The 25,956-nt window shown below is 40.0% G+C and overlaps 4 protein-coding genes across 5 annotated transcripts; 2 read left to right on the top strand and 2 right to left on the bottom strand.

The window, feature by feature from the left end:
- Positions 1-249: 249 nt before the first annotated feature.
- uqcrc2b (ubiquinol-cytochrome c reductase core protein 2b) lies at positions 250-8,761 on the bottom strand. 2 transcript variants are annotated; one of them, XM_032575156.1, is made up of 14 exons: positions 8,644-8,761; positions 6,642-6,710; positions 6,183-6,332; positions 5,474-5,538; positions 5,336-5,392; positions 5,125-5,249; positions 4,895-4,992; positions 4,764-4,821; positions 3,568-3,663; positions 3,280-3,479; positions 2,642-2,722; positions 2,156-2,232; positions 1,283-1,436; positions 250-785 (listed from the first exon to the last, which is right to left on the bottom strand). In XM_032575156.1, exons 1-14 carry the CDS (start codon positions 8,674-8,676, stop codon positions 702-704), a joined length of 1,347 nt encoding a protein of 448 aa, XP_032431047.1. In that variant the 5' UTR covers positions 8,677-8,761; the 3' UTR covers positions 250-701. The 2 variants fall into 2 exon arrangements, with proteins under 2 accessions (XP_032431047.1, XP_032431046.1); XM_032575155.1 differs by lacking the exon at positions 6,642-6,710 and adding an exon at positions 6,505-6,606 and having other exon boundaries at positions 8,644-8,736.
- Positions 8,762-9,667: 906 nt separating this feature from the next.
- snu13b (SNU13 homolog, small nuclear ribonucleoprotein b (U4/U6.U5)) lies at positions 9,668-11,602 on the top strand. Its single transcript, XM_032575163.1, has 3 exons — positions 9,668-9,896; positions 10,062-10,182; positions 11,186-11,602. Exons 1-3 carry the CDS (start codon positions 9,894-9,896, stop codon positions 11,446-11,448), a joined length of 387 nt encoding a protein of 128 aa, XP_032431054.1. The 5' UTR covers positions 9,668-9,893; the 3' UTR covers positions 11,449-11,602.
- Positions 11,603-13,045: 1,443 nt separating this feature from the next.
- On the top strand, positions 13,046-16,905 carry crym (crystallin, mu). The gene is made up of 8 exons (XM_032575157.1): positions 13,046-13,304; positions 13,374-13,524; positions 14,606-14,668; positions 14,778-14,879; positions 15,680-15,863; positions 15,950-16,071; positions 16,159-16,243; positions 16,326-16,905. The coding sequence occupies exons 1-8, from the start codon at positions 13,138-13,140 to the stop codon at positions 16,397-16,399; spliced, it is 948 nt and encodes a 315-aa protein (XP_032431048.1). The 5' UTR covers positions 13,046-13,137; the 3' UTR covers positions 16,400-16,905.
- Positions 16,906-17,507: 602 nt separating this feature from the next.
- Positions 17,508-22,709, bottom strand: LOC116727629 (ras-related C3 botulinum toxin substrate 1-like). The gene is made up of 6 exons (XM_032575160.1): positions 22,417-22,709; positions 21,249-21,317; positions 20,993-21,110; positions 20,242-20,304; positions 19,293-19,452; positions 17,508-17,932 (listed from the first exon to the last, which is right to left on the bottom strand). Exons 1-6 carry the CDS (start codon positions 22,449-22,451, stop codon positions 17,802-17,804), a joined length of 576 nt encoding a protein of 191 aa, XP_032431051.1. The 5' UTR covers positions 22,452-22,709; the 3' UTR covers positions 17,508-17,801.
- Between the last annotated feature and the right edge of the window lie 3,247 nt (positions 22,710-25,956).

Genomic DNA, 25,956 nt, shown 5'->3' with positions numbered 1-25,956 from the left:
GGTCAAATTTCTAAGAAAAAAATTCTGAATTCTGGAAAAAAGTCAGAATTCGAAAAAAAAAATAATAATTTTCTCATTATTCTGACTTTTAACCTCATGAAACTAAAGCCAGAATTCTTTCATTTTTCAAGCGGCTATAACCTTTCTGTAGTTTTCATATATTCTGCCAAATTACATCGATGTGAAATGATGTTCAGTGTTGTTTAACTCTAAGTACTCATTGAGTGCAAAGACAGCTTTTTATTCATATTTAAGGGGTTTATTAACGAGTTTCATTAATACATTTAACTACAACTGGCCCTTTGAAGACATTCATAGACTTTATATGGTGCATATTAAAAATGAGTAACATGTTGGATCACTTCTATTGGACTGTCGAGTAACGAAACATCAGCACAAAAGATTTCAGCCACATTTTTTTGGTTGTTTTCATCAAGGACAGAGAGCGCCTGATACATTTAGAAGGCAGATAGATTTTATTCCTTATTTTACATCAGCTGTACAGTTGCCGCGTGAACAGATGAAAGACGGTACAGAAATGCAGCAGAGCGCAAACGACATCCTGTCACAGCACAGATAAGAGTCAGTGGTGTTACCATAACAATGCTCTGAGATTTGTAGCATAAAAAAAAAATGGTTTTATTCAAATGTGGAGAAATAACTTGAACATTGCTGTCAATTGAAAGGTACAGTAGGTCGTTTTAAACTTCGTCCACAAAGGGAGTTTTTTTGAGGTTGCCGGAGGACGCCATCGTCTTCTTGCCCGTCACAAACTTCTTGGCAGCCTGAGGGGAGAAGGAGAGCAAAAACAGGAACTATGGTGACCAAATGTTTTCCTGAAATATGACATCATTCGATCATTTTATTGGTTCTATTTGTATGTTTTTAGTGTTTTTACCGTTACTAATTCTAGTTTAGTTTGTATATTTTAAAGTAGTGTGTGCTAATTCCAGAAATCTGTAGTTTCTTGCTGTTCACATAAAACCTGCGCTGGACTTATGTCTTCATCTATTATTTTAAAACCTGAGTCTCATCAGTAGGTAGCAGATATTTATAAATGTTAACTGAGACTGAACTATTTGGCTATTATTTTCTTGATAATCAAGTGGTGCCCTGACCACTTTTGATCATTTTGATCTAAATTACTAGCATTATTCAGAATTGCTCTAAGCAATTATTATTATTCAAAGCCAAAACCGGAAGATGAAGCAGCAGCTGAAACAAAAGGTTTAACCATTTTAACCCATCACAGATAAAAAATAAATAAAACACAAAATCTTACATTTGAAACATCAGTCAGGGAGACGTTGTCAATGTTCTTGGAGATTTCCTCTTGAGTGTGATAGGATCCATCAGCCAGAGCCTGGGAGCCCATGGCCTCCAGCAGACCCTCGGACGCTTCCAGAGACATCAGGAACTGACCTTTCAGCGCAGCCCTGAAGAGGAAAAACGAAATGTTGACTGGTTTAGAGACAAAAAACGATAGTCATGTTTTACTTTAACCCTCCCATTGTCTTAAGAGATCGGGTCAAGTTTTCTACAATGTTTTCTCTTTTTTTTTTGTGGTGGTTTCGGGAACTGACAGTCTGACGGGACAGTAAAAATAAAATAAACAGAATAAAAAAACCCAGCATAGATCCTTCTGCTGGGTTACTAATAAAATCACAAGGTGTTCCATCAGTTGGACGACATCAAGTTTAGTTCAAATTCACCTCGGAGAACTTGAACTGGTCCCTAAAGTACATGTACCACAATATGAGAATGGCAACAGCTTCGTCATAAAGTGTAAACTGAGTTTGGTTTATGTTTAAGACTGTGACCATTTTAACAACAAATGTAAATAATATCAGTTTTATCTGGTCCTCCTGATTAGAATTTGTATTAGTTAAAGTTGAAAACAGGATCAGGTGCCGAGTTTGGATTAATGTAAAATGTGGCTGAAATTTTCTTCTGCTCATAAAAAAAATGACTTTTACTTAAAGTAAAATTTTAATGTGGTACTTTTCAACATATTACACTTATAACTTTCCTTGTATTTAAGTGGATCAAAGTAACTGTACTTGTCCTTGAGTATGTTATTTTTGTACTCTCTCAACCGCTGGCGAAACACGACCTGAGCTCCTTTCTCAATCGGCGGTCCGTGTGTGTTTCTTACTTGGCCCGAGTCAGGTCAGCAGCTGTGACTCCACCCTCAGCAACAGCCCTAACCTGGGCCAGGGCGGCCCTGATCACCTGGCAGGACAACAGAGGACAGCGAGCGCATTAGAAAGCAGGACGGAGCATCAGTGCCAGCAAAACGGGGGGAAAAAAAACGATATTAATTCAAAGAATAAAGTTAGAACATTAGGCGAACACATTTTAGATGAATTCCAACACGAAAACGCAGACTTACCGCTGCGTTAAATGAGAAATGTTAAGCATCTAATGAAGCTTGACTTTGGTATTGGTTTGACAAATAAGGGAATCTTGACGAAAGAACTGCAGCTTTACCATCTTAACTTTATCAAAGCGTTTCTTTTCTTTGAAAATGACTTTTTTCCTAATAGTTTTACAACTTTTGTGTCCTTATTCTTGTAGTTAAATTCTGTCTTGTTAGTCTGGCGCTAATACTCAGAGATGTTGTTCTGTTGGATAAACATACATCACCAGCCGCTGCAGCCTGGGAGATGGAGTAGACTCCAAACAGACCGGAGTCAGAGTAGCTGGCATTGAAAGCGCTCACCTGGGAGAAAAAGAGAAAAATCTGCTTTAATAACATAATGTTGATCCATGTTCTGTTTAACAAAGGGAGGATATCAGAATCTTGTGCTTCTACATGCACTTTTTCAGTCTACATTTTGTGTTCTAACCATTAACATGAAATTTAAATATTATACATCTATTTCTGGACTAGTTTTGTCTTTTGGATTTGTGTATGGAAAAATTAAAAATGACAGAAAATAAAAAGCAGATAAACACACACATTGAAACTATCGGAGATGTAAGGTCAGGGCGATAAATCGATGGATCAGATTTGCTGTTTATGAGGAATTCATATTTGGAAAACAGCCTTGAGCTCCGACCTGGCCAGCGCCGCCATCTTGTTTTACAGATGGCTGAATTCAGGTCAACTCTCGAAGGAGATGACTGAAATAAAAGCAGGTTTTTGAAAAGATTTTCGGTCATTTGTAAGTACTTTATTTTTAAAAAAATGAAGAAGAAAAACAACATTTTGGTTTTATTTTTAAGTCTTATCCCCCAGCTCTTTAAAGACTGCATGACAAAGTGACTGCCACCCACATCAAAGGGGTCAGCGGTTGCCTTGGCGACCCCCTGGAACAGCTTGCCGGAGCCGCCGGAGCCCCTCTTGATGTGCGGACCGGCTCCCAGGACGTGCTGCAGCACGCTGAACGCCAGGGCTTCCCCAGTGCCGGCTGCAGCCGACTGGCTCACCACGGCAGAGTGGACCAGACCGCTCAGGCTGGACAGACGGACCTCTCCTGTGGACCACAGGTACAGGTCTGTACAGCAACTACAGCCCCCATGGGGTCCAAATGGATCATCATGCTGTTGTGGTGCTGAGCTCACCACTGCGGTACTGCGCCTTGGCCCCGGTGGCTCCGGCTCCGCCGCGGATGTTGAGGAACTGCTCCCCGACCTGCTTCAGCACAGAGTGCTCCACACCTGGAGGACCAGAGACCAGACGACAGCACAGTCACAGCTCTGGACGGGAGAAAAACCATAAACCTACAGCTGCTGTGAAGACGCCATTTACAGGCTGGCACCTCTGTAAAGACGCATGAAAAAAAAATCCTGAAAAGAAATGAATCTGTAGCCCCATCAGGAGCTCGAAATCATTAATATCGATTTCATGTCTGGTGAACTTGGTTCACTTTCCACCCAGCTTCACTTTCCTAGTAGATTCTGCCGAATATTGATGTCCAACATCCTGGTGTTTGAAAGGGATCACAGCTTCACAGCACCTTCAACCAGGTGACACTAAAGGAGTTCATTTCCTGACAAAATGTTACAAATACAAAATATTTCACAAACTGTCCTTGCATACAAAACAATGTGCAGCAACTTTCAACAGCAGAGGGCGCCGTCGAGACAACTGAAACCTGCTATATGACTACATACTTTGTAGCCTCTTCCATCTAACCACAGCTTTCAGTTGTCTTGATGGCGCCCCCTGCTGTCACAAGTGTCATGACTTTTTGCAGAAACTTGTTGCAGTGTGTTTGTGAGCAGAAGGTGTGTTGTGTGTGAGAGGAGACACTTTGTGAAACATATTTTATCTGTTTGCAACATTCTGGCAGGAAATGAACCCCATAAATACTTCCTTGGCACTCAATTTCAGACAGAGCATTGACTTGCTGAACAGTAAATAGTGCGTTAATGTGTTTCTTTTACTCCTTCCACTGTGTTTGAGGGTTAAATCAAACACAGTAATCATACTTAGAGGGAATGAGATGCTTTTTCTTTGTTTCATGCCGAAGCTCAAACTCAATCTTTTCCTCAAAATTATTGTCTTGCTCACCATGTGTTGGCAAGCTAAAGATGGCTCCTCATCAAGTTCAGTATAAACAGAATAGAGAAAAACAAAAGTGATAGATGATATTTCTTAATGGGGGATTCATCCCCCTAAAGAATTTGGATTTTTCTACATTTCTCGGTGTGAGATTATGTTCCTGTTTTATGTTTTATGATTTTTGCCAGAGGTGTCCACAAACGCAGCCAACAGGCTTTTACAACACCGCTGGGTTAAATGACGACAATCTTACCAAGTCCTACAAGAGCCATTCTTGCACTTGTGAAATTGTTTTGGACAAACTGGTGAAGCTGAGGAAACAGAAAACAAGTGAATGAGGAAAAGGTTTCAGAACGGACAGTGAGAGAGGGTGAACTGACTCACGTGTTCAGAATGGATGTGGTCAACCATGTGGTCTGGACAGTACAGGGAGTTACACAGAGCGTTCTTATAAGCTGCTGCATGGAGAGCTTCGACCACACCTGGACAAGGAAACAGCAGAAACACACAAACTGGATTTAATGTCTGGAGAAACTTGAGAACTCTTACAGATTTCCACATCTCCTCTACCCAGTGACATTATCTCTCTAGTGTAATGACACCACAGTGCCCACCTATCTGGGGGTTCTGTGCAGCCTGTGCTATGTCCAGCTTGACCCGGGGCGTGAGCTCAGACACCTCCCAGGGACGGAACTCGGGAGCCGTCGTCACGTTGATCAAAAACTCCATCACTGTGTCGCTGCGGAACAATCAAGGTGGAGGCAGGGAAACGTGAGCAGCTTTCATGGCCGGCCTCTGAAGGACGTGCCAGATGGAAACACTTACATGTCGTCTCTCAAGCAGTCCACTACGTACATCATATTCTCTCTGGACGAACTCACGCTGCAAGAGAAACATCCAAAGATAAGAGCGCTGAGTGACTCTGGTCATGTTGTCTTCCTGTCAGGGGAGGGAGGCACTGACCTCAGGCTGCCTCCCACCGCCTCAATGCCGCGGCAGATTTTGAACGCTGATGCTCCTTTGGTTGTCTAGAAGAAAATAAGAATAATATTATAAGTTAATGCCAGTAAAAGTTCTGTTAATGCAGCACCACTTTTTTTGTTGGCCAACAAAGTTCTTTAAAAGTCTTTAAAAACAAAGAAGCACTTCAGAAAAATTTAAATTCACCGTTATAAATAATTACAGTATTTTGAAGGACCACAAAGAAGTCATAAAATACAACTAAATACACAAATAAAAGTGGCGTATGCACACATATACATGCATGTGCAGCTGCCAAAGTGATATATTTATACAGCCATGTTGGCACCTTTTTCTTTCCACACAACCTTCTACTGACATTTTCTGAGACACTGATTTGTGTGTTTTCTTTATATAATCTTCAAAAATACAAAAGAAAAAGGCATTGACATATTATTTCACTCTATGTGTAATAAATCATTGGACAACTTCATGAAATTCTATTTTTTTGAGCTCTACTTTAATATTTACACTATTAGAGCTACACAATATGGACAAAAAACGGTTTAACCATGTTCAGTATTGAAGAGTTTCGATAATTATACCAATAAGGTTTAAAATTAAAAGTCTAGGTCTTAAGATTTATGACAAATTGAAAAAGCATAAATAAAAAAAACGTAATAAAACATTAGTAATAAATGTAGCTTCATACCAGGTTGGAGGCCAACCTGAGCAGGTGGGTGACACCTTGGTTGTCAGGGGTTTCATAGCGACAGCCAGCCTTGATGAAGACCCCAATTTTGGAGGCTGGGGAGTAGTTCTCCAGAGACGTGATCACCAGTCCGCTGGGCAGCTTGCTTACCTGAGCAAGGCGAGAGACAGGGTTGCTGTTTGCACTGTGACACACAACATGTCTGCCTGTAAGCTCCAGCTACTAGAATGGTCTGCCTGCTTAGGTGGACAAATCCGCAGATTCAAATGAAAGCAGAACACAGCAGGAAGAGCACAGAATGCATCGAGACGTCCCAACATACATGAACGTCCTGGAAGGAGTGGGCAGCCCCCGGAGAGAGCTTCAGACCAACCAGAGGCTCGGTAAGGGACTGGCCCTTTCTGGCCGTGGCATAGAAGCGTCTCTGTGGAGGAGAGAAACACGTCAACACCTACTAACCTGAACATCCTGAGGCTGAAACCCAGTCGCCTCCACCTTACAGGCAGCCTGGGCTGCGTAAAGCCTCGTCTGGAAAAACAGAGAACATAGGAAGGCGGGACATTACTGCTAATGTGTTTCTGTCTCTGTGGCGGAAGATTGAACCACAGAGAATTCCTACTGTAGAGAAGACCCTAACCCAGCTGGTGACCATACAAGTTTTTTTTGTTGGCCAGACGGTCAGAGACTTTAAAAAAAGCTGATCTTTATCTGATTACCAAACACGCCATGTCTAAGAAAAACACTCTTCAGTGTGGAAGTGTGGAACACACAAATTGCCATATTTTCACTGAGGGGTGATCACACAAAAGTTGAAGAAGCTTTCTACAAGGAAGCTGTTCCCTACTACTCAGAACCTTGGGCTGCGTTCACACTGCAGCCTGAAGTGACCCAATTCCGATTTTTATTTGAATTTTTCACGTTATGCGACCTGGATCTGATCTTTTCATGACGGTCTGAACAACACAGGTCGGATTCTTTTCGAATGCGACGCAGGTTGTTCTAAGGCTGAACGCAGCCTTGGATCAACATTCAGCATTAAACTTTTTAATATCGACCTAGAGAAACTCCTGTTAGATTACAAATCTAGAACAAACTTAGAAAGTTCCATCTACCTTATAGAATCAAACATGGAGAACCAACATCTAGTTTTATCAGATCAAGAATCCAGAGAAACCCCTTCTAGATTAGAAATTACAAACTACTTATTGTTAAACATTGGGAATCAATATGTAGTTTTACACTTTTACCTTTTTGTCTTTCTTTTGGTTTGTTGTTTTGTTTGTATTTCCTTCTAATTTATGTAAAGCATGACATTCTGCTTTCTGCTGTATGATGTGTTAACGTTTTCTGAACAGGTCGCTGTTGAAAATGAGAATTTGTTCTCAATCAACTTACCTGGTTAAATAAAGGTAACCATAAATAAAAATAAACAAATTAATCGACATATCACAGCAACAAGACGAGAAAAAAATGAGTCAATCCCCCCCCAAAAAAATCTGTGATTAGTGCATCTCTAACTGTATACAGTACATGTCAGACTAAAGTGCATGATGGTGTAGCTAGACAGCTAGCCCTGCAAGAGAAGCACATTCTCACAATGAAAAACATTCACTTGATCCTGCAGCTAGGACTGTTGAGCAAATGGTTATAGTTATGTACTGAATTTTAAAAAGAATGCTTCGCAGGCCCTAAATTAGGTTTTCGTCTATAGTTTAGTATATATGAACAAAACACGCAGCAGTTTAAAAATACCAACGCACTTGAACTTGGCTTGTGACAGGAACAAGCCGGGGATTAGTTATTTTGATTTCAAAGAACTAATCCCCGTTTACAGCAAAACGTCTGGAGTGTATATTGAATGTTGTTCTCATAAATGCATATAGACTACAGAAAGATATTGCTGTCAGCTAATAACTCAGTAGAAGATTTACTAAAACCAAAGGTTTGAAAATCAGCCACAAAGTTCTAAAAATGTAAACTAAATTTAGACTTGGGAAACTGAAGTACAATGAAGGTAGATTTGCACTAAATGTTACCAAAGTCCTTTTAAATGGCATTTATATAAACCATTCTGGTAGTAAGTTGAGCAAAAAGTAAAATTCCTCACAGCTCAATCCGAACACAACATATGAAACGAGTCAACATACAAGACGCTAGCAGCTACGAGCTAGCTGTCTTTATGCTCCCAAATAAATGATTTTCTGTTCTACAAGAGAGAAGTGAACTTAAACGTATTAATGAAAGCTAAAATGTACACGGTACGTATGTTTATTATGTAATATTCCCAGGTTAAAAGACTTAAGCTAGCAGATTCCTCGGTTGCTCTTCATCACAGCCTCCCTCGACAGAACCCCAACAGTTTTTATTTTTACCTCATTCAACAATAAACCAAGAGAGCTCTATTGGGTGAACGTGTTCCCCGAGTATTCAGACATATAAGCTCCATGAAGTGAGCCCTCACCGACAGCTGACTGATTCCTCGGATCCCCTTCATCTCTCTCAGGACGAATAACCAATATGGCCGCCTTCAAAGTGCCCTACCCAGAATGAACCGCGCGTTCTTCGTTCCCGAGTCCCGAAGCAGAGACGCAGTGTGAGGGCGAGCGCGCGCCCTCTAGTGTTGACATTAGAGTTGTGCGTTGTGCGTTTTGACTTTTGTCTGTTTGAATCACATGTCGCTTAAGATGCTGATTTCCCGTTAGATTTGCCTGTATTAAGTACTGAATGAACAATATTAATTATAATTTAATCCCAAAACAAGATATTTCAATGTGTTTTTAGACGCCGTGAGTTTATTTGCGCTAATATTATTTGTTTGTTTTTATGCTAAGCTATCTATGAAATGTTAAAAAATAAACATCTGATTTAAAATCTACAAAACGCAAAAACTTCTACAGAAATGACTGTAAATAATGTTTTCACTCCAAAATGATAGGTAAAAACACATTATTTATAATATTTTACACCCCTACTTCTGTTACCCTTCAGTGAAATTAACTTATACTACTTAGTAATATGTAATATTTATATTGTCTATGTTATTTCCCACAGTTCTTAGCCTCACAGGCACGTTTAAGATAAGGTTATATACCTATTTAAATGACATTTCATGTCTGACATTTTACGTCTAGTTGGGATGAAAAATAATGAAACATGTGAAGGATGTGGAGAGAGAGAAAATGTAAAACATATATTTAGGAGTTGTAAAACATATGAGACTGAAAGGGAGATATTGAGAAAAAGTATCAAATACAGGACAGGAATGAAGTCATTAAATTAATATTAGGAACTGAAGGAAACATAGTGGATAAAGTAGATTAAGGAACGTATTATTTAATACAAATTTTTTAAAAATATAATTTAATTGATGTGAAGTAGAATTGCTACACACTCGCGGTGTGCACCTGAAAGTTGCTTGCGATTCGCCATAATAGAAAAGAAGAAGAAAAAGCTCCGCCCTTTAATGACGACAGAACGAACGCTAGCGTTTAGCTAACGAGTCAGAGCGCATGCGTAGTACTTTTCGCACGTGTGGTGAACGTTCTGACTGACTGCATGCAGCAGAGCTTACAGAGTTAGGTTCGCTGTTAAATATTAGGTAAAAGAAACATATCCTGGGGTTTTGCTGCTTTCTCAAAGCTAGGAGAGAAACAAGGAGTCCTCCGTGAAGCATTTCGCCGAGAGGGCCGGAAAACTAGGAAATATATTGCAATGGTGAGTTCTGTGTTCGGCTAACAAGCTAGCTCACCGGCTAACTGTTAGCAAGCATGTGTAATGGCAACGAGCGCATTTTAAGTTGAAGCTGAGGTTTTTTTTTTATTTCATCTCGACACATGTCTCTTGTGTCTTATCTGGACTTATTGTTTGTGTTTTATTAAGACTGAACCACAAGTGAACCCGAAGGCCTACCCGCTGGCCGACGCTACTCTGACCAAAACCATCCTGGACCTGGTGCAGCAAGCGTCCAACTACAAACAGCTGAGGAAGGGAGCCAATGAGGGTGAGAGAAATGCACAACCAGATCCGTCTCATATGGAACCTACTGTCAGATCAATAAAGCTTCAAACGACGACGGTGCCAATAGATATGTTAGTAAAACAAAGTTGTCAAAACATCTTTCCATTAAACATCGAAATGATGCCGACATACACTGAGTGAAACAAAATCTAACATTACTATATATGAACAATTACCCCAAATCAGGTATTTATCTCAAAATGTATTTATTTCTAAAATGTTAGTAAATGTTCTTAAGTGGATGTTTTGCTCGTTTAATTGAAACACGTGATTAATTTGACTCTCAATAGTCCTTAGACTCTGTAGAAATGGAAATGGTCCCCATCTAAAAACGGTACATGAGAACATTGTAGCATAAGTCTGCTTCAAAAATGTTGAGAAGTGTTCCACAAAGCATGTTGTGTGGAGTCAAAATGTAACATTAATCCCCACTCATTAAGACTTTTTACCTGCACAATGTTTTTTTTGTTTTCAGGTCAGGAAAGATTTTATTCGCTTATCAAATCCATTGATTTTCAGAATATAGGAAGTTGGCTAAAAGGGGCAGTATTGTGTTTTTCAGGCACACATTCTATGCAATTTTATAGCATAATAAAGTAACTCTACCTTCAGTTGTTATAGAAATGCAATACATACCACTAAATAGATTTTACTTCCTGATTTAACACCTTGAAATTGGGCCTCTGTCTCTTTAAAAACTCCTGCTCTTTCTGAAACTCCGCCTTCAGGAAGTCATCACAACATGGCTCCTATTAACCCTTTAACATTTTTTTACCAGTGACCTAAGAAGTAGGTCGCATAATGAGATGACCGTTCCACCAGGAGTTTGCTAATTGCTGCCATCTAGTCTGAAGGAGCTGAGAGGGAGACCATTTCTCTAACATGCATGTTGTTTTTGGGTGTCTCGCTGTTTATTCCTGTAGGATTCTGTACATTCATGTGATTATGAACTTTTTTAAGAAATTCTTTTATTTCTTCTTCCACAGCCACTAAAACCTTGAACAGAGGCATCGCCGAGTTCATCGTCATGGCAGCCGACGCCGAGCCGCTGGAGATCATCCTCCACCTGCCGCTGCTGTGCGAGGACAAGAACGTGCCGTACGTGTTTGTGCGCTCCAAGCAGGCGCTGGGCCGGGCCTGCGGCGTGTCCCGGCCCGTCATTGCTACCTCGGTCACCATAAAGGAGGGCTCCCAGCTCAAGCCTCAGATTCAGTCCGTTCAGATGGCCATCGAGAGACTGCTGGTGTGATCTGACAGCAGCACTGCTGGTTGATGGGTCCATCCACTTTGTCCTTATGTTGGATTATTTAAAACATTTGGCTTTTTTTTGTTTTAAGAGTATTGCACGTTTTTAATTTTGTAGGACCATCAACTGTATCTTAATAAAATTTTATTTTTTACAACTTGTTTCAATTTTTTTTTTATTAAAATGTCAGCCTAACTAAAAATGTTGCATTTATAAATCAAAATTACTTTTCCATGCAGGTGGGTACGGCAGAGTATTAAGGCCATTGTAGATGGAATATATTTTTGCTGAAAAACTCCCAAAATGTTTATATTAATCTCAGAAATTTTCTACAAAAAACTTGGAAATTTCAAAGTTGGAATATGTAAAACTTTTTGAACTTTTTGTTTTTTCTTCTGAGACGAATCTCAAAATTTGAGTTACAACGGCCCTCATTGTGTCGAAGACGGGCAATCAAAACGAGGCTTTTCAGAATGTTTTATTTTTTTTACATTTCTTAATGATATAAGTTGAAATTAATATGTAATGTGAAAATCAAATCATCTTTCACATTAAATATGGAAGTCGGAGTATATTTGGAAATGTATTTAAAGAACCTCCCTGCTTAGATTTTTTTTTCTTGGGTGTTTACTAGACCTAGTATTATTTTGTTGTCATTGCACAGAGACATAACAGTGAAATGTCATCACTTGGCCACCAGAGCACAAACACAAAACTAGCCTTTCATTTTGAATTTTATAAAAATTTCACATAGGTTGATGTGATCTGACAGCCTTTGCCCTTTAACGTTTTTACCACCTTCTTGACAGCTTAATTTGATAGATTTTTTTGAAAACATGTCTAATCCTGACACTGTTTTACTGACACTATGTGACCATCAGTGTTCAGATCGGTTTGAATCTTTGTTTTTGTAAACCGAATAATATGTAATATGCATTATTGAATCCTAATCAAGCAATTATGACAATGAATGCAACAAAATTAATTCAAGTAAAAACAAGGTGAAAGTTTGCCTTTAGGCAGTAATGTAGATAATAACCCAAAAGAAAACTTCAAATCATTTTGGGAAAGTTCAATAAACGTTTATGCGATATTGGGTGTATGTTTTTGAAATTAGTGATCAGTTTTATAATCAGTTGATGAGGCTATTTGAATTTATCCATTATAATTTAGTAAAAAATATTCTCAAATTCCACACATAAACTCATACATGGTGGAGTTTTAATTTGTATTTTAAATCTAATTGTTTCTGTTTGTATTTAGGCAGGTTTTCTGTTCATGGGCAGATGAATGAGTGAAGTCCTTTCCTCTGGATGCCCGTCAACAAACATTAAACCTTGCCTCCTGTCAGTCTCTAAAAGTTGCAGTGGGTTTAGGTGGAACATTTCTCCCAAACATCTCGGTTTAAGGCCTCAATCTGTGTCGGGATCTGATCATCTTAATATCATTCACTCCGTTAATGCTAACTCAGATGGATTTTACTCCAAATCTCTGTATTTAGAGATTTTCTCTCTTGCCCGAGGTTCACCAAGGAAAGCTTTGCAAAGTAACAGCAAACTGCTGTTTACGACAGTGCAAGTACATTGAACGCAGCACCGTTTCCCGAGAGACAGGTCAGGAGGCGTGAACGCAGCTCAGTTTTCCAGGACAGTGAGGAGGGTTGAACTTTTGCCCTCTTTGCTGAGCAGAGACATGGCCGAGCCTCCTGTCATCATTTGGGAGCAGGAAGTTGAAAGTGTGCTCCGTTACAGGGACCTGGTCCCCCGTCTGGAGGACGCTTTGGGGAAGTTCTCCCGACGGGACAGCGCCGAGGTGCTCCAGCCTGTGCGCACCGCGGTGCCGCTGCAGAAGCACAGCGGGTAGGCCTGGTTCGGCACACATTAACAGACTGCTGCCAGAACAGCGGCTCAATCTGCGTCTCCTTCCAGCTTCATGGGGCTCATGCCCACATACATGGAGAACGACGGAGTGCTGAGCACAAAGTTCGTTTGTTTCTACAAGAGAGAGAAAGGATCCACTTTACCGGCTGTTCGGGCCACCGTGGTTCTGCTGGACCCAGAATGTGGGAACATCAAGGCTGTGAGTCGAAGACGCCTGCAATCATTAAAGCACCTGGTAGATGTTTCACATTGTGTCACGTCACAGTCACAAACCTGACTGAGCTTTAATAGGATTTTATGAGGTGAGCCAGAACAAAGTTGTGCATGGCTGGGGGGGGGGGGGGAGGAGGGAAGTTTTCAAACTCAGAGGTTTTTTTTTTCTAGAAAATGTCTATTGTGCTCAAAATGTTATTGCAGAAATTGTTCACCTTTTCAAACTGACATTTTTGAGTTTTCTGTAGAAAATTTCAGAGATTCATTTCAAAATGTCCAAGTTTTTTGGTAGAAACGTACCTCTGTTTTAATCTACAATGACTGTAGGGAAATGATCCCTGGCTTTCAAGATGGCCCGAAAAATCTGAAAAGTGTGGCGTGCATTTGTGTTCACCCTGCATGCTGTAATACTTTGTAGGATCAAATATATTGTTGCAGTCACCAGTATTCAGTACCTGAAAAAAAAGTACTCAACCCCTTGGATGTTTTGTCCTTTTTACTGATTTTACAAATTGATCAAAATCAACTAAATTTAACTTTTTAGACAAAAAACAGACAAAAAACCCCTTTTGATGTTAAAGTGAAATTATGACAATTAAATAAAAATGTGCAACATAAAATAAATGCTTGCATAAATATCCATGCCCATCCAAAATGAGTGACCTAATTCAACAGAGGTCCGGTCATTTGGTCACCTGTCTCACAACGAGTCATTCTGAACTTCTAATTGGTTTTCCTCCCTTTATATAACTCAATCCACCTTCCCATCTGCTCTGACTGGCGTTCTTGCCTCTGCTGAAGAAAAGCGTCGTCATGGTGGCATGATGCTGCCACCACCGTGCCTCACTGTGAGGACGGTGTGTCAGGATGATGCACGGTGCTAGTTTCCTGTTTAAACGACTAAAAGTTCTACTTTGGTCTCATCTGAGCAAAACACTTTCTTCTGATTGTACATTAAAATCTGTGACCAAACTGAAGGTGTGAGTACTTTTTAAAGACTGTGTGTGTGTGCGTGTGTGTGTGTGACTCTGAACCATGTAAACACTGCTGGAACGTCCCGTCTGCAGGTGATGGATGGGGAGGTCATCACGGCCATGAGGACCGCTGCCGTCTCAGCCATCTCCGCTAAGGCATCTCTGCTGTTGACTTCATAACACACATCAGCCTGTCTGTGCAGTGAGACTCTGCAGTAACTCTGACCTGTTTGGTGTGTGTGTGTGGGTGTGTGTGTGTGTGCAGCTGCTGATGGCACCGGGAGCAGAAGTTCTGGCCATCCTGGGGACCGGCACGCAGGCTCTGAGTCACTTTAACGTCTTCACTGAGATGTTTTCTTTTAAAGAGGTACTTGTTCAGCGGTGACAATAAGATGGGTGAAGAAAGGAAAACATTTTGCTTGTGTGTGTGTGTGTGTGTTTTTTAAAGCATTTCTTTAAATTGTTTGGGTCGTATGTGTTGAGTCATTATCCTGCTTTTCATGCTAAACTCACCTGGAGTGTTTGAGGCGCTCCACTAGTGAAGTTCAGCAAACTGTTTATGTTTGTGATGGTAGGACAGAAAAAAGATTTTTATTGTCGTCTCCATCTTGTTCGCATGGAGCTAGCGTCTAAAGGCTGCTACACAACCTAGCATACATCTGATAATTGTCGCCCACATTTGTCCCTGTTAGCTTTAAGATCTTAAAGGTTCAGGAGTAAATGTCTTGACTCTCTTAATGCGGCTGATTTGATTGTCATGCTGCTTCCTGTTTATAAAAATAGATAGATGTAGGAAATTCAGATTTGAGCAGTTTTTTTATTATTTATTTGGAATAAACCCATTTTTGGTTGCATCAGTGTCTACAAGCGTCCGTAGAAGAAAATGTGTCAATCCACTTCTTGTAAATATTTTACATCCTTCTTAGTTTTAAAACCTAAAAGCAGAAACAAAATGGCGGTTCTTTAAATGTGACAACAAATTTCCTACAGCTGATATTCATTAAGTTTTTTTTAATGTCTTCTTTCCATAAGAGGTTATGTAACATTTGCAGCTCTCAGCGAATTTTATTTAGCCGAACCGAAACCTAAAAATGCCTCTTTGGTTCGTAACGGTCTGAATCCCCCGGTCCGGCGTCTTTCTACACGCTCGTCTTCCTTCTTCCTCAGGTCCGCGTTTGGAGCCGGACCAAAGAGAACGTGGAGAGGTTCGTCCGCTCGGCGGGAGGCGGTGTGAGAGGATGCGGCTCGGCGGAGGAGGCGGCGAGGGGAGCCGACGTCATAGTGACGGTGACCGGATCCACGGAGCCGGTGCTGTACGGTCAGTGGGTCAAAGCAGGAGCACACGTGGCAGGTGAGGTCCAGTCAGACACGAAAACCAGTATAACCACAGCCACGTAGCTTTGCCCTTTTAACGGTTGCGTTGACTCTGCGGAGCAGCTGTGGGAGCCTGCAGGCCAGACTGGAGGGAGCTGGACGACGTGCTGATGAAGAGCGCGGTGGTGTACGCGGACAGCAGGGAGGGGGCGCTGTCAGAGTCTGGTGATGTCATCCTTTCAGGGGTCGGTCTATCTTTAGATTTGATTTTTAAGCCAGTTGGAAAAACTGAAGGTGAGCAGAACGAGAGTCGGTGTGATTGTGTCTCTCAGGCTGAGGTGTTTGCAGAGCTGGGAGACGTTATCAACGGAACCAAGCCTGCTGAAAGGGAGAAGACAACCGTCTTCAAGTCTCTGGGTGTGTTTGGGTGATATAATTATATCACGTTGTTGTCGTTTTTGATGAACCTTAATGTGTTTTCTTGTTTTCCTTCTAACAGGAATGGGAGTGGAAGATGCAGTGTCTGCTCAGCTGGTGTTTGACCAGTGGACATCTAAAGAAACAAAACCATGAGATTTGTTCTTGATTTCTGACGTTTCAGCTGGAACTTTACAGTCAGAGAGGCGGAGGCAGACGGCAGGCAGTGTGTCAGAGGTTTTAGTGGAGTACGAACCAAGACTGACCAAACTGCTGCCTGCGGGTCACTTTCAGCCTCTGACATCGGCTCTGGAACAGTCCGAGTTTGACCCTGCACAGCTGGCAGTTGGCAAAAATGTCGGCACTTTTAAAATATTTCGAAGCAATATTTTCCCTGACAAAATAAAAATGCAGTGTAGCACAAAATGTTTGTCTTTTAACCACACTTTTTGCTTTTAATTAAATTTCATTTAAAAAAAACAACAACATTCATTTTTGTCATTTCACAAACTGAAATCCAAAAAGGAAACAAATAATCTTGTAAAAAAATAAAAATAAAACAAAAATAATAAACAATGCCAGACATGTGTATAGACATCACTCAAGATCAAGATGTGTAAAAAAGCATTAAAAATAAATCCATTTTCTTTTTCTGTGTTGAACGCTGTAGAAGAGCCTTTTTTCTGCTTCCTCTTCTCAGGCTTCATATAAACAAGCAATAGAAAACTAGTTTGGGGCTCAATTTGCAGACGACTCGTTTCCCCCACTGAGTTCTGGTTTCGCCCCACAGGTTGGGTTGCCCTGGGCAGGGAGCCTTAATTCTACCATTGAACTGAGTGGAACTGGAATGAATAACATGTCTACACGTCCACATCAACAGAAACCGTTTGTTTGGGAAATTTCCCAGAAACCTGGTTGTAACTTTCGACAGAGTAAAAAAAAAATAAAAAAATTACAAAGAACAAAAGTCATAATATTATGAGAATAAATCATATAAGCATTAAGTCATAATATTACGAGAAAATTAAAGCATTACCAGAATAAATTCTGAGAAAAAAGTCGTAATATTGCGACTTGATTCCTGTAATATTCTAGATTTATTCTCATTTTATGATTTTACAATCATAATACTATGACTTTTAAAAAATAAAATTGTGACTAATCTCGTAATATTACAAATTTGTGGCAATACTTTGATTTTATTCTTGTGATGCAATTACAAGAAAAAGTCATAAAATTCAAATTTTTCTCGTAATGCTACGACTTGATTTTATTTTTATTTGATATAGATTTTTTTGATCAACGTGGCCCTAATGCTGTCTGCCTAGTATTGCTTTACCACACATTCACACTGTGATACTTTCATTTCATAAAAAGTGACTGTAGAATACCAAAGAGTGAAAGAATCTGTGGGAAACATAAAGAACGGGTGGTTTAAATTTCTCTCTCCTTCACTTCAGGAATTCCAGAACGCCGTCTCTCATTAATCCACCCTGCTGGCCTCAGCGACAGCGTCCCTGTTTTTAAAATCACGAAAACGTAAAAGGCGTCGTCTGCATTATGACAGGCTGCAGCTTTGCTTCGGTTTGTTAACGGGCTTGGCGTTCAGGCCCACCCTGGCGGCTTCCTCGATCACCGCCTGAAGGCCGAGCTCAGTCAGAGCCGAACACTCCAGGTATGTTGCTGCACCTGGGTTTCAGAAGAAAACAGGAAGACGGTAAACACAAGCAGAACGATTCAGTATTATTCAACAGGTTTAAGGAAACTGATGCAAGGGTCTGGAGAAAAAAAAAAGAAGACCTGAACAGCTTAGCCACCTTTACTCTGGACACCCCTAAAGTAAATCCAGTACAATAAAGTTGCAGTAGAAATCACATTTTAGTAAATGCAGTTGTGGTCCATGGTGCTTTGTTTTTTCTATTGTGCATTTTTTATTCTTTTCTTTTGTTTCAAAAATATCTGCAGTCTGGAATTTTGTTCTTTTTGTACTTAAGGGTACATTTAAAACATGAGCAAGAAAACATTTTTTCTTTTTAATAAGATAAGAAACTACGGAAGAGGATTAGGGCCACCGGAAAAAAAAGAAAAGAATTCTGACTTTAAACTCAGAATTCTGACTTTAATCTCTACGTTGCAGTATGACGTCATATCAGCGTCCCCCTTCAGCTGGATGGTAAAAATCTGCTCACTGGACGACAGTTGATTTTAGCTGTCATGTTGTCAGTATAACACGTTAAGTCTTAAATGTACGTGTGATATATAAAAGAAAAAGGGACACAATGCTTCACTACTAACTGTCAACACTACAGCAACTAGATAACAAGGTCAGGAAAAAGTTTGAATAAATAAAAAAATAACGAGGGAAAGGGAAGTAGGTCAGTTATGATAGCTTGACTTTAGCAACCTAAACATGTAGATGTTCTGTGTTCAGTTTAAAAAAAACCTACACAGCAGCCATGTCAGATCATCAATGCGTAAATTAGCTAATCTACCACAGCGATCAATTATTAATAATCGCAAAATAAACATCAGGCCTGAAAACATAAAATTGTAACAGACTGAATGTTCTATTCTTTGTGTGGTAAATGGTTTTTCGGTGTTGAACCTGGTGGCGTTGTTGTTGTTAGCTGCTATGGCAACAAGTCTGTGCTTAGTGTAGCTGACACAGAGAGAAAGAAACAAAAAAGAATACAAGTGGTTTTGAGTTGTTGCTCAATGGATTTTCTGCGTTATTTTCCCCTCTGCTGTGTCACACTGCACTAAATGAAACATGCCTACAGCTCCAGGTTTCATTTTGTTAACGGAACTGTTGGAGCACAACCACACGGCCACGGATTCTGGCCTTTTTGTCCAGCGCAACATTTCTGGACATAAACAATAACATGCAATATGTCTTATTACGACGACTGGACAACCCTATTATGTTGATGCAAACATGACCAGTGAGGCCGAATCTTTAAGAGTACAGAAAAGATGACTCGTTTCCAGTTCCAGAGTTTCATTGAAATCAAACTAAAACCATCCAGTAGATCAGAGAACAGATATCTACCTATTTCTTCAGCCATGGCCAGGCCCTGATCATAGGTGATGGGAGAGAGATGCTCCTTTTTCAGCTTTTCTATCCTGTCTTTGTCGTCTCTGAGGTCCGACATGGTGCCCACCAGGACGACCGGCACCGCCGGGCAGTGATGTCTGACCTCGTCGGTCCACTGCAGCAGGAGGGAGCATGGAGACTGGATCAGTGTTCACGGCATGGCAGCAGCGTTTTTATTGGCGAATTATCACAACAAGCAGGAATGTGAAGGCTTGTGTGTGACGATTTGCATCCAAAACATCTAGAGTTTTATCTACATCGTTTAGTCCTTTATAATATCAAAGTAAAATCCTAAACCTGACAGTAAAACTTTTGATTGTAAATTTTTTTTTTCAAACTGTACATTTTTATTTGTGTTCTTCAGTTTGACCCCGGGGTGTGCAGCCTGCGGCTCCGGAGCCACAACGGCTGTTTAAAACTTCAGCTAAAAATGATAAAAGAACTAAGCCGAGATTTTAAAGCTACAATAGAGCAACACTAAAAGCAACAGTTATATTGTTTTGATCTGTTTTACTTTGTCTGTCATTAGATTGGACACTACATGCTCGTTTTTGTTTTTTACATACTTATATCAGAAGACAGTAGAAGAAAATCTACCCACCCTCTCTTTGCGAGAGGTTTGCAAGTTTTTGCTTGTAAACTCTAAAAATAGAAATAAAATTGTGTTTTTTGGGGGTTTTTTCGGAAATGACAACAAATTCCCTATAGTAAATATTTGTAAAAGAAAAAAAAGAAGGAAAATGTCATTTTTTCAAAACGTATTTTATGATTTGCAGCTCTAAATGTGATCTATTTGGCTGGACAGACGGGTCAAAGTGGCTCTCTGGATTGTTAAGGGTGCAGAGCCCTGGTTTAAAGTCTTTAACATGTTATGTATGAAGGACGGCTTTATGAGTAGAGTCACCTTGCTCCGCACGTTTTCAAAAGACGATGGACTGGTGAGGGAAAAGCAAAGCAGGAGCACATCCTACCAGGTAGAAAAACAACCAAAGTCAAAATTCCATGTACAACATACAAATATTTACACGGTTAATTCACGTCAGATATCAGCAACAATACGAGTGATCCACCGGCACAAAGGAATCAGTTACGGGTGCAAAATTGGAAAAACGTTTCGAATCTTTCCGTGTGGTTTGACTGAACTGGCTGTATTTATTCATGAACTGAATTAGTTTGTCTTCACATGTGAATAGAAGTAAAATGAAAATGAATGGGGATCATTGTGATAGATCAACACAAAGTAGAGTAAAACTGTGACGTTGCAGGTGAATGATGAATAATTTCAGTCGTTTCTCACCTTAAAATCGGAAAAACATGCCGTACATTAACGTTTGACTGCTTTTACTCTAACACCCTTCACAAAAAACAACAACAAACAAACAAACAATGCAACTCAGCTTCCATGCACCTCAAACTTCCAGAAAACTAAAAACACCAGAGCGCAGAGTTCCTTTAAATCAGTCCTGAAAACCCACCTGCTGCTTTTGAACCATAACTAACGGGACATGAACCAACATATTTGCTGCGTATTGATCATATTAACGATGGCGCTTGAGAAAACACAATGTCTGCTACTGGTTCCACAGCAGTTGACTGAATGAAATGGGGTTTGTGCTAACAGTGGCTAGCTGCTGTGGGTCTCCGTGGAAACACACCGTCTGTGGGAAGGACAGGCGTCTCAACCGGTCATAGTCCGATAATCCGCTGTGGTCCCACAGGTCCAGGGTCACCTGGTTCCCATCCACCGTCACGCTGACCTTATAATTCTCCATCCTGCAGGTAGAAACATTCGCTTTCAAAACGGATGACTGTCGTTCAACCTTCAGTCATATTATCAAAAGAATTACACCTGTTGTCTTCACAGTTACTACGACCAAAAGGTCTCCTATAGTGCTGCTGTGTGGGACTTACACTGACGGGGTCCACTCCTTAGGGAAGCCTGCGGTGTAGGTGATGATCATGGCTGATTTACCCACAGCCCTGAGAGGATCAATGAGGGAAACCTTTTCAGGTTAATCACTCAGAATCATTGATTTTAATCAATATGTTTACTGATGCAGGGTGAAATAACACACACGCACGCACACACACACCACCACCATTTATTTAAGCATGGCTAAGTTAGCTTTAACACTTTTCCACCTTCTAAATATGTTGCCACTCACACTTGTTCTTGGGTTACTTTTGTCCACTTCAGTTAAATTCAGATTGTTTTTATGTTCTCCAGCTGCAGCACTTTCTATCTGAGGCAAACATCTGGTTTAGTTTGAGTCACAGTTATGAGCTTTATGAGCTTTCCGTTTACCTTTTTAGAAACTGACACCAGAATGGCGTCATTTTGAGAGAACCAAAGTAATGCCAGTACGGTAAAACTGTTTGAGAGCTGTTTGGTTATTCCATATGTGCTATGATGAACAACATGCCAGTGTGGAGTTTTTATTAAGTTTTGGTCCAAATACATTATTGTAACATTCAGATATTGTTGCACCTAAACGATACATTAAAACACACCTACTGCTATTGTTGAAACGTCCCTGTAAATCAAATTCCCCTGTATACAGGGACATAATGTCACCTGAAATCTGACTTTTATAAAAGTTTTTTGTTACTAATAATTGTGTCACTTTTGACCAGAGGCTTGCCGTACACGACGTTAGCAGCCTAAGATATTTCTTTAGTACTCATAACTGTGTTCATCCTGTGCCAAGACAGAGTAAACAGGCTTCCTAATCTTTAGCAGGACCTCCACCGCAGTGATGCTGCGAATTTCTGGGAGCTTTCTACCACATTTAAATTAGATGGATTTGATTGCAAATATGTGTGTGATTACAAAGTTTTAAAGCCATTTACAGTTTTTAGCGCTTAAAAAAAAAAAAAAGGGAACCAAACAGCTCCAGTTGCTCAAAAGTACTGAGTTTCATCACCGGCAGCCTGACAACAAACTGCTGGCATGTTAGACCTGCAGCCACCTGGTGGTTCTGGATGAACCCAAACACTTACATTTACTTACTGTCCACTGATGTAGACAAAATATAAGGTAATATAGTTTCATTTGGAAGAAAACTTTATATTGACTTACCCGTCCCCCAGCAGCACACACTTTACGGTCTGCATTGTGTAACGGTATGGCGTCAATTTCCTGTAAAAAAAACAAAAAAACCCCCCGAGGAGTTTGTTAAGCAATCACAACAGGGCGTATTAATCAAGGGAGCATGACACTGATTCCGACCGCATTTCCATTTGTTGGCGGGTCCATGAACGCAGCACGGCGAGAACTTTGACAAGGTCATAGGTTCTGATTGGTCAGATTTTCATCTCAAATCCGATGACAGCAACCACGAGACTTTGATCTAATAGCGGAAGAAGAAGAGGAAGAGGATGATAAAGAATAAGATGTTCCGGAAAATGAAAGGAAAAAAAACCAACAACTTTTCATTTCTTTACTCGCCGTGCTGCGTTTATGGGCCGGTGAATAAATGGAAATGCGGCCGCCGTCAGAGCAATGCACTTTTTCGATTAATTAATGCGCTATTATGACTTTTTATAAGCTCCTCGCAGGTTGTTTTTTTTTTTGTTGTTTGTTTTTTTGGCAGGAATGTGACGCCATAAACGTGAGATTGTATTAATCTTTTTTAAAGGAGGCGCCTGCTTTATATCTCAGCAGGAATGTTAGTAACAAGACCACACTAGTAGCTGCTGGGAATTTCACAGAGTCTTCTAAGGTAACCGGCTCTTCATCAGCCTTACAAGCCCCGGTTGAACGGCGGCGGCCATGACTAAAATAAACAGTGTTCATGAAACCCAACGTGACGTTTGGGAAGATAAAAATTACAAACTCCAACTCTTGGATCCATGCTTATGGCAGGTCGTTTTAACATAAAATTAGCGTCGCCACACTTACAATTCAGAAATTTGAATTTGGTTTATGACAAGACATATTATTTAATCAAGACGTCTCTCATTGCATTCTGACTAGCATAAATGAGGATGTACCATTAAGTTGTATGGAGGCTCCAATTTAAAATATTAGCAATTACTGAAACGTTCATCATCTCAAAAGAAATGTTGAACTGTCAAAATGCTTGATATCTAAAAAATTTTGAAAATAATTTTAGATAACAGAATGTAGATGCAGCTACCTAAAATGATCTCTCAGGATAATTAAAATGTAGTTGTGTTTAATCAAAAAGCATTTTTGTTTATTTAAAAGTCTAAGTCAGACAGACCAAGCAGGTTTTATGCTAAAACGGCCTGCCATACTGGTCTCCAGCGGGCGGTGGCGCATTCGTCTGGCATTACTAATAAAGATGCTGCTTGGAGACACCACGCAAATTACGACGGTTAAAATGAGTTGGCTCTGATCTAACAGGCGTGGTTCGGTTAATTAAATCTGAATAATGTCTGCCTGATTCACAGAGGAAGGAGCTCTAATGGTGAAAACGGTGAAAGATTTTATTTTAATATTAGAGTCTACCTGAATGAGTTCGGATGAGAAAAAAAACAAAAAAACATTGATAAAGGATTTTGTGAAATTAATACCAAAATAATCTTGTCATGTTTCACACACAAACTCTGTTGGGTTTTAATGAGACAGAGCAACACAAATTACTGAGGTGAAAGAGAATGATGCCTGGGTCACCAGAAGTGTGTGACAGCGCATATGATTAATCCGATACCAAGTAGGACCAGTATTGCCGATACACATATTGACACTTTTATTTTTTTCAATTCGATAAATCATCAAACTTCTGACCTTTTGCTGTTTTTATGTCTTTTTTTTTCCTCTTCGGATTATTTTGTTAAAATCTAGGATAGAAATTGGAGAAAGTTTATACAAAATACTTTAATACAATATTAACACGATATATAGAAATAATAGAAAACAACAAACTACAGTTCTGTAAATGGAAAAAAAATAAATATATTTGAGAGGGAATCTGAAACTAAAGTAACGATCCAACTGTGCTAGTATGGATCTGATACCTTATCAATACTTTGGATCAATCTGCACACTTATTGCTAACTAAATTTGACAAAATCTAAATAATTGGGTTTATTTGTAAATCTGTTTTCGGCCCTAAAGTCAGCCTTTGGTATAATTCCGCCTCTCTGTAGCTAGAGCTGCAGATCCGTTGAGGTTTGACCAGTTTTAAACGTCAAACTTTTTTTTTTTTTCTTGTGCTTCTTTGCAAAACAAACAAAAACGCAAAGCAAAGCTGAAGCTCAGTTAGATTGGACGGAGAGCATCTGAGAACCTCGATTATAAAGATACAGTCCAGATTTTCAAATATTTTAAAATCTGAATTCAATTCCCAAAACAGTTGCTTAGTTGCTAATAATAATAATAATAATAATAATCAATAGAAAAGTACTTCGAGACCACCGACTGAGTGAATGGAAATGCTGCAGTTCTTTTTCACTGGAATAGTTCAAGTTTGCTGCTAACAAACACAATGTAAATCTTTGGTTCCACTCCCAAACGCAAGTAGCAGCAGAAATGTTTAGCGTAACACGACAAAATTAGTGAGAGCTGAAAACTAATAGTCAAGCATCACATTTATAATCAATCAACCATTTCCTGCCTATAAAAAAAGAAGTAAAAATGACAGTAGGCCCTAACGCAGGAGGCAGTACAGATGCAAGAACACACAAAATTCTTGCAAGAGCAGAAACAGAAGATACTCTTCTGCAAAGAAACTACAGCAGGGCTTTTAGACTTCCTCTCCCTGAAGCAGAAACACTTTGATGAATGTCTGGAATTCTGTTTTGATTCATGAAGATTGAGCAGATAGCACACCACCAGGACAAAAGAACCGAGCCCTCACGTCTGTGAAACAAGACAATCAGATTTTAGCCCAGACTTTGACAAGGCCACTGTGTTTGTTTTCGTACCTTCTGGTGTGTTTTGCTGTGTTTACGTAAAGCAGCGTGTCGTTTTTGGCTCCGTCTCTTTTCTCAATGTTGCCGTGAACTAAGTCAAGTGAGAAGTTGTTCTTTGTTCTGTTTAGTCTCTCAATGTGCTCTTGGAGTAACTTTGGGTCTGTCCGACAAACCTGGGATGGTAAACTGTTCCGTGATTTTTGGTGGAAAAACGGATAACTGCGGTTTGTTTGAGTGAAAACCCGGAGGAGTAGATTTGCGACATTTTCCGTCTGTCCTCAAATCTCTTCACGTGGGAGTATGATGCGTTTGCTTTTTCAGACCGCGCCGCCTCCTTCTGTTGTCTGACAGGTTCTGAGAAAAGTATTTATTTATTCCACATTCAAGCTGGGGAAAGGTGAAACTGAACACATCTATCCAAAAACACGTTTTAACGTTCATAACTGACCATGGCCATGTTTCTGTAAAGGACGCTGAATGAGAGAAGAATTTACCGTCAGAGGTCAGATGTCTGCAGGGAATGTGGAGGTGAAGAGCATCCAGCCTTTGAATTTACTATATTGTGTTTTTAGTGGTTAATTATTCGAATAATCTATCAGAAGCCTACAAAACAGGATGAATTTGGTTCTCAGAATACAATTTATTACCATTTGCACATATTTAGTATAAACACACTGGAATCCTTTGTGTGTTTCTCCAACTCAAGAAAAGTAAACGTTTTTAAAAAGATAGAAAAGAA

This window comes from Xiphophorus hellerii, chromosome 10, assembly GCF_003331165.1.
Source record: "Xiphophorus hellerii strain 12219 chromosome 10, Xiphophorus_hellerii-4.1, whole genome shotgun sequence".
Classification (NCBI taxonomy): Eukaryota; Metazoa; Chordata; class Actinopteri; order Cyprinodontiformes; family Poeciliidae; genus Xiphophorus; species Xiphophorus hellerii.
Note: the sequence above shows the minus strand (reverse complement) of the source record. Positions and strands in the feature narration are given on the sequence as shown.

Bases quoted from the DNA above. Each gene is read 5' to 3' on its own strand.
- snu13b (XM_032575163.1), top strand. The intron at 10,183-11,185 runs GTGAGAGAAATG...CTTCTTCCACAG, and splicing joins GAGGAAGGGAGCCAATGAGG to CCACTAAAACCTTGAACAGA.
- crym (XM_032575157.1), top strand. From the start codon at position 13,138: ATGGCCGAGCCTCCTGTCATCATTTGGGAGCAGGAAGTTGAAAGTGTG. The intron at 13,525-14,605 runs GTGAGTCGAAGA...TCCCGTCTGCAG, and splicing joins AATGTGGGAACATCAAGGCT to GTGATGGATGGGGAGGTCAT. The intron at 16,072-16,158 runs GTCGGTCTATCT...TGTGTCTCTCAG, and splicing joins GTGATGTCATCCTTTCAGGG to GCTGAGGTGTTTGCAGAGCT.
- LOC116727629 (XM_032575160.1), bottom strand. From the start codon at position 22,451: ATGCAGACCGTAAAGTGTGTGCTGCTGGGGGACGG. The intron at 20,305-20,992 runs GTGTGTTTCCAC...TCTACCTGGTAG, and splicing joins GCCTGTCCTTCCCACAGACG to GATGTGCTCCTGCTTTGCTT. The intron at 19,453-20,241 runs GTGACTCTACTC...CTCCTGCTGCAG, and splicing joins TTGAAAACGTGCGGAGCAAG to TGGACCGACGAGGTCAGACA.
- uqcrc2b (XM_032575155.1), bottom strand. From the start codon at position 8,676: ATGAAGGGGATCCGAGGAATCAGTCAGCTGTCG. The intron at 3,664-4,763 runs GTAAGATTGTCG...CTGGTCCTCCAG, and splicing joins AATGGCTCTTGTAGGACTTG to GTGTGGAGCACTCTGTGCTG. The intron at 2,233-2,641 runs GTATGTTTATCC...TTGTCCTGCCAG, and splicing joins AGGCTGCAGCGGCTGGTGAT to GTGATCAGGGCCGCCCTGGC.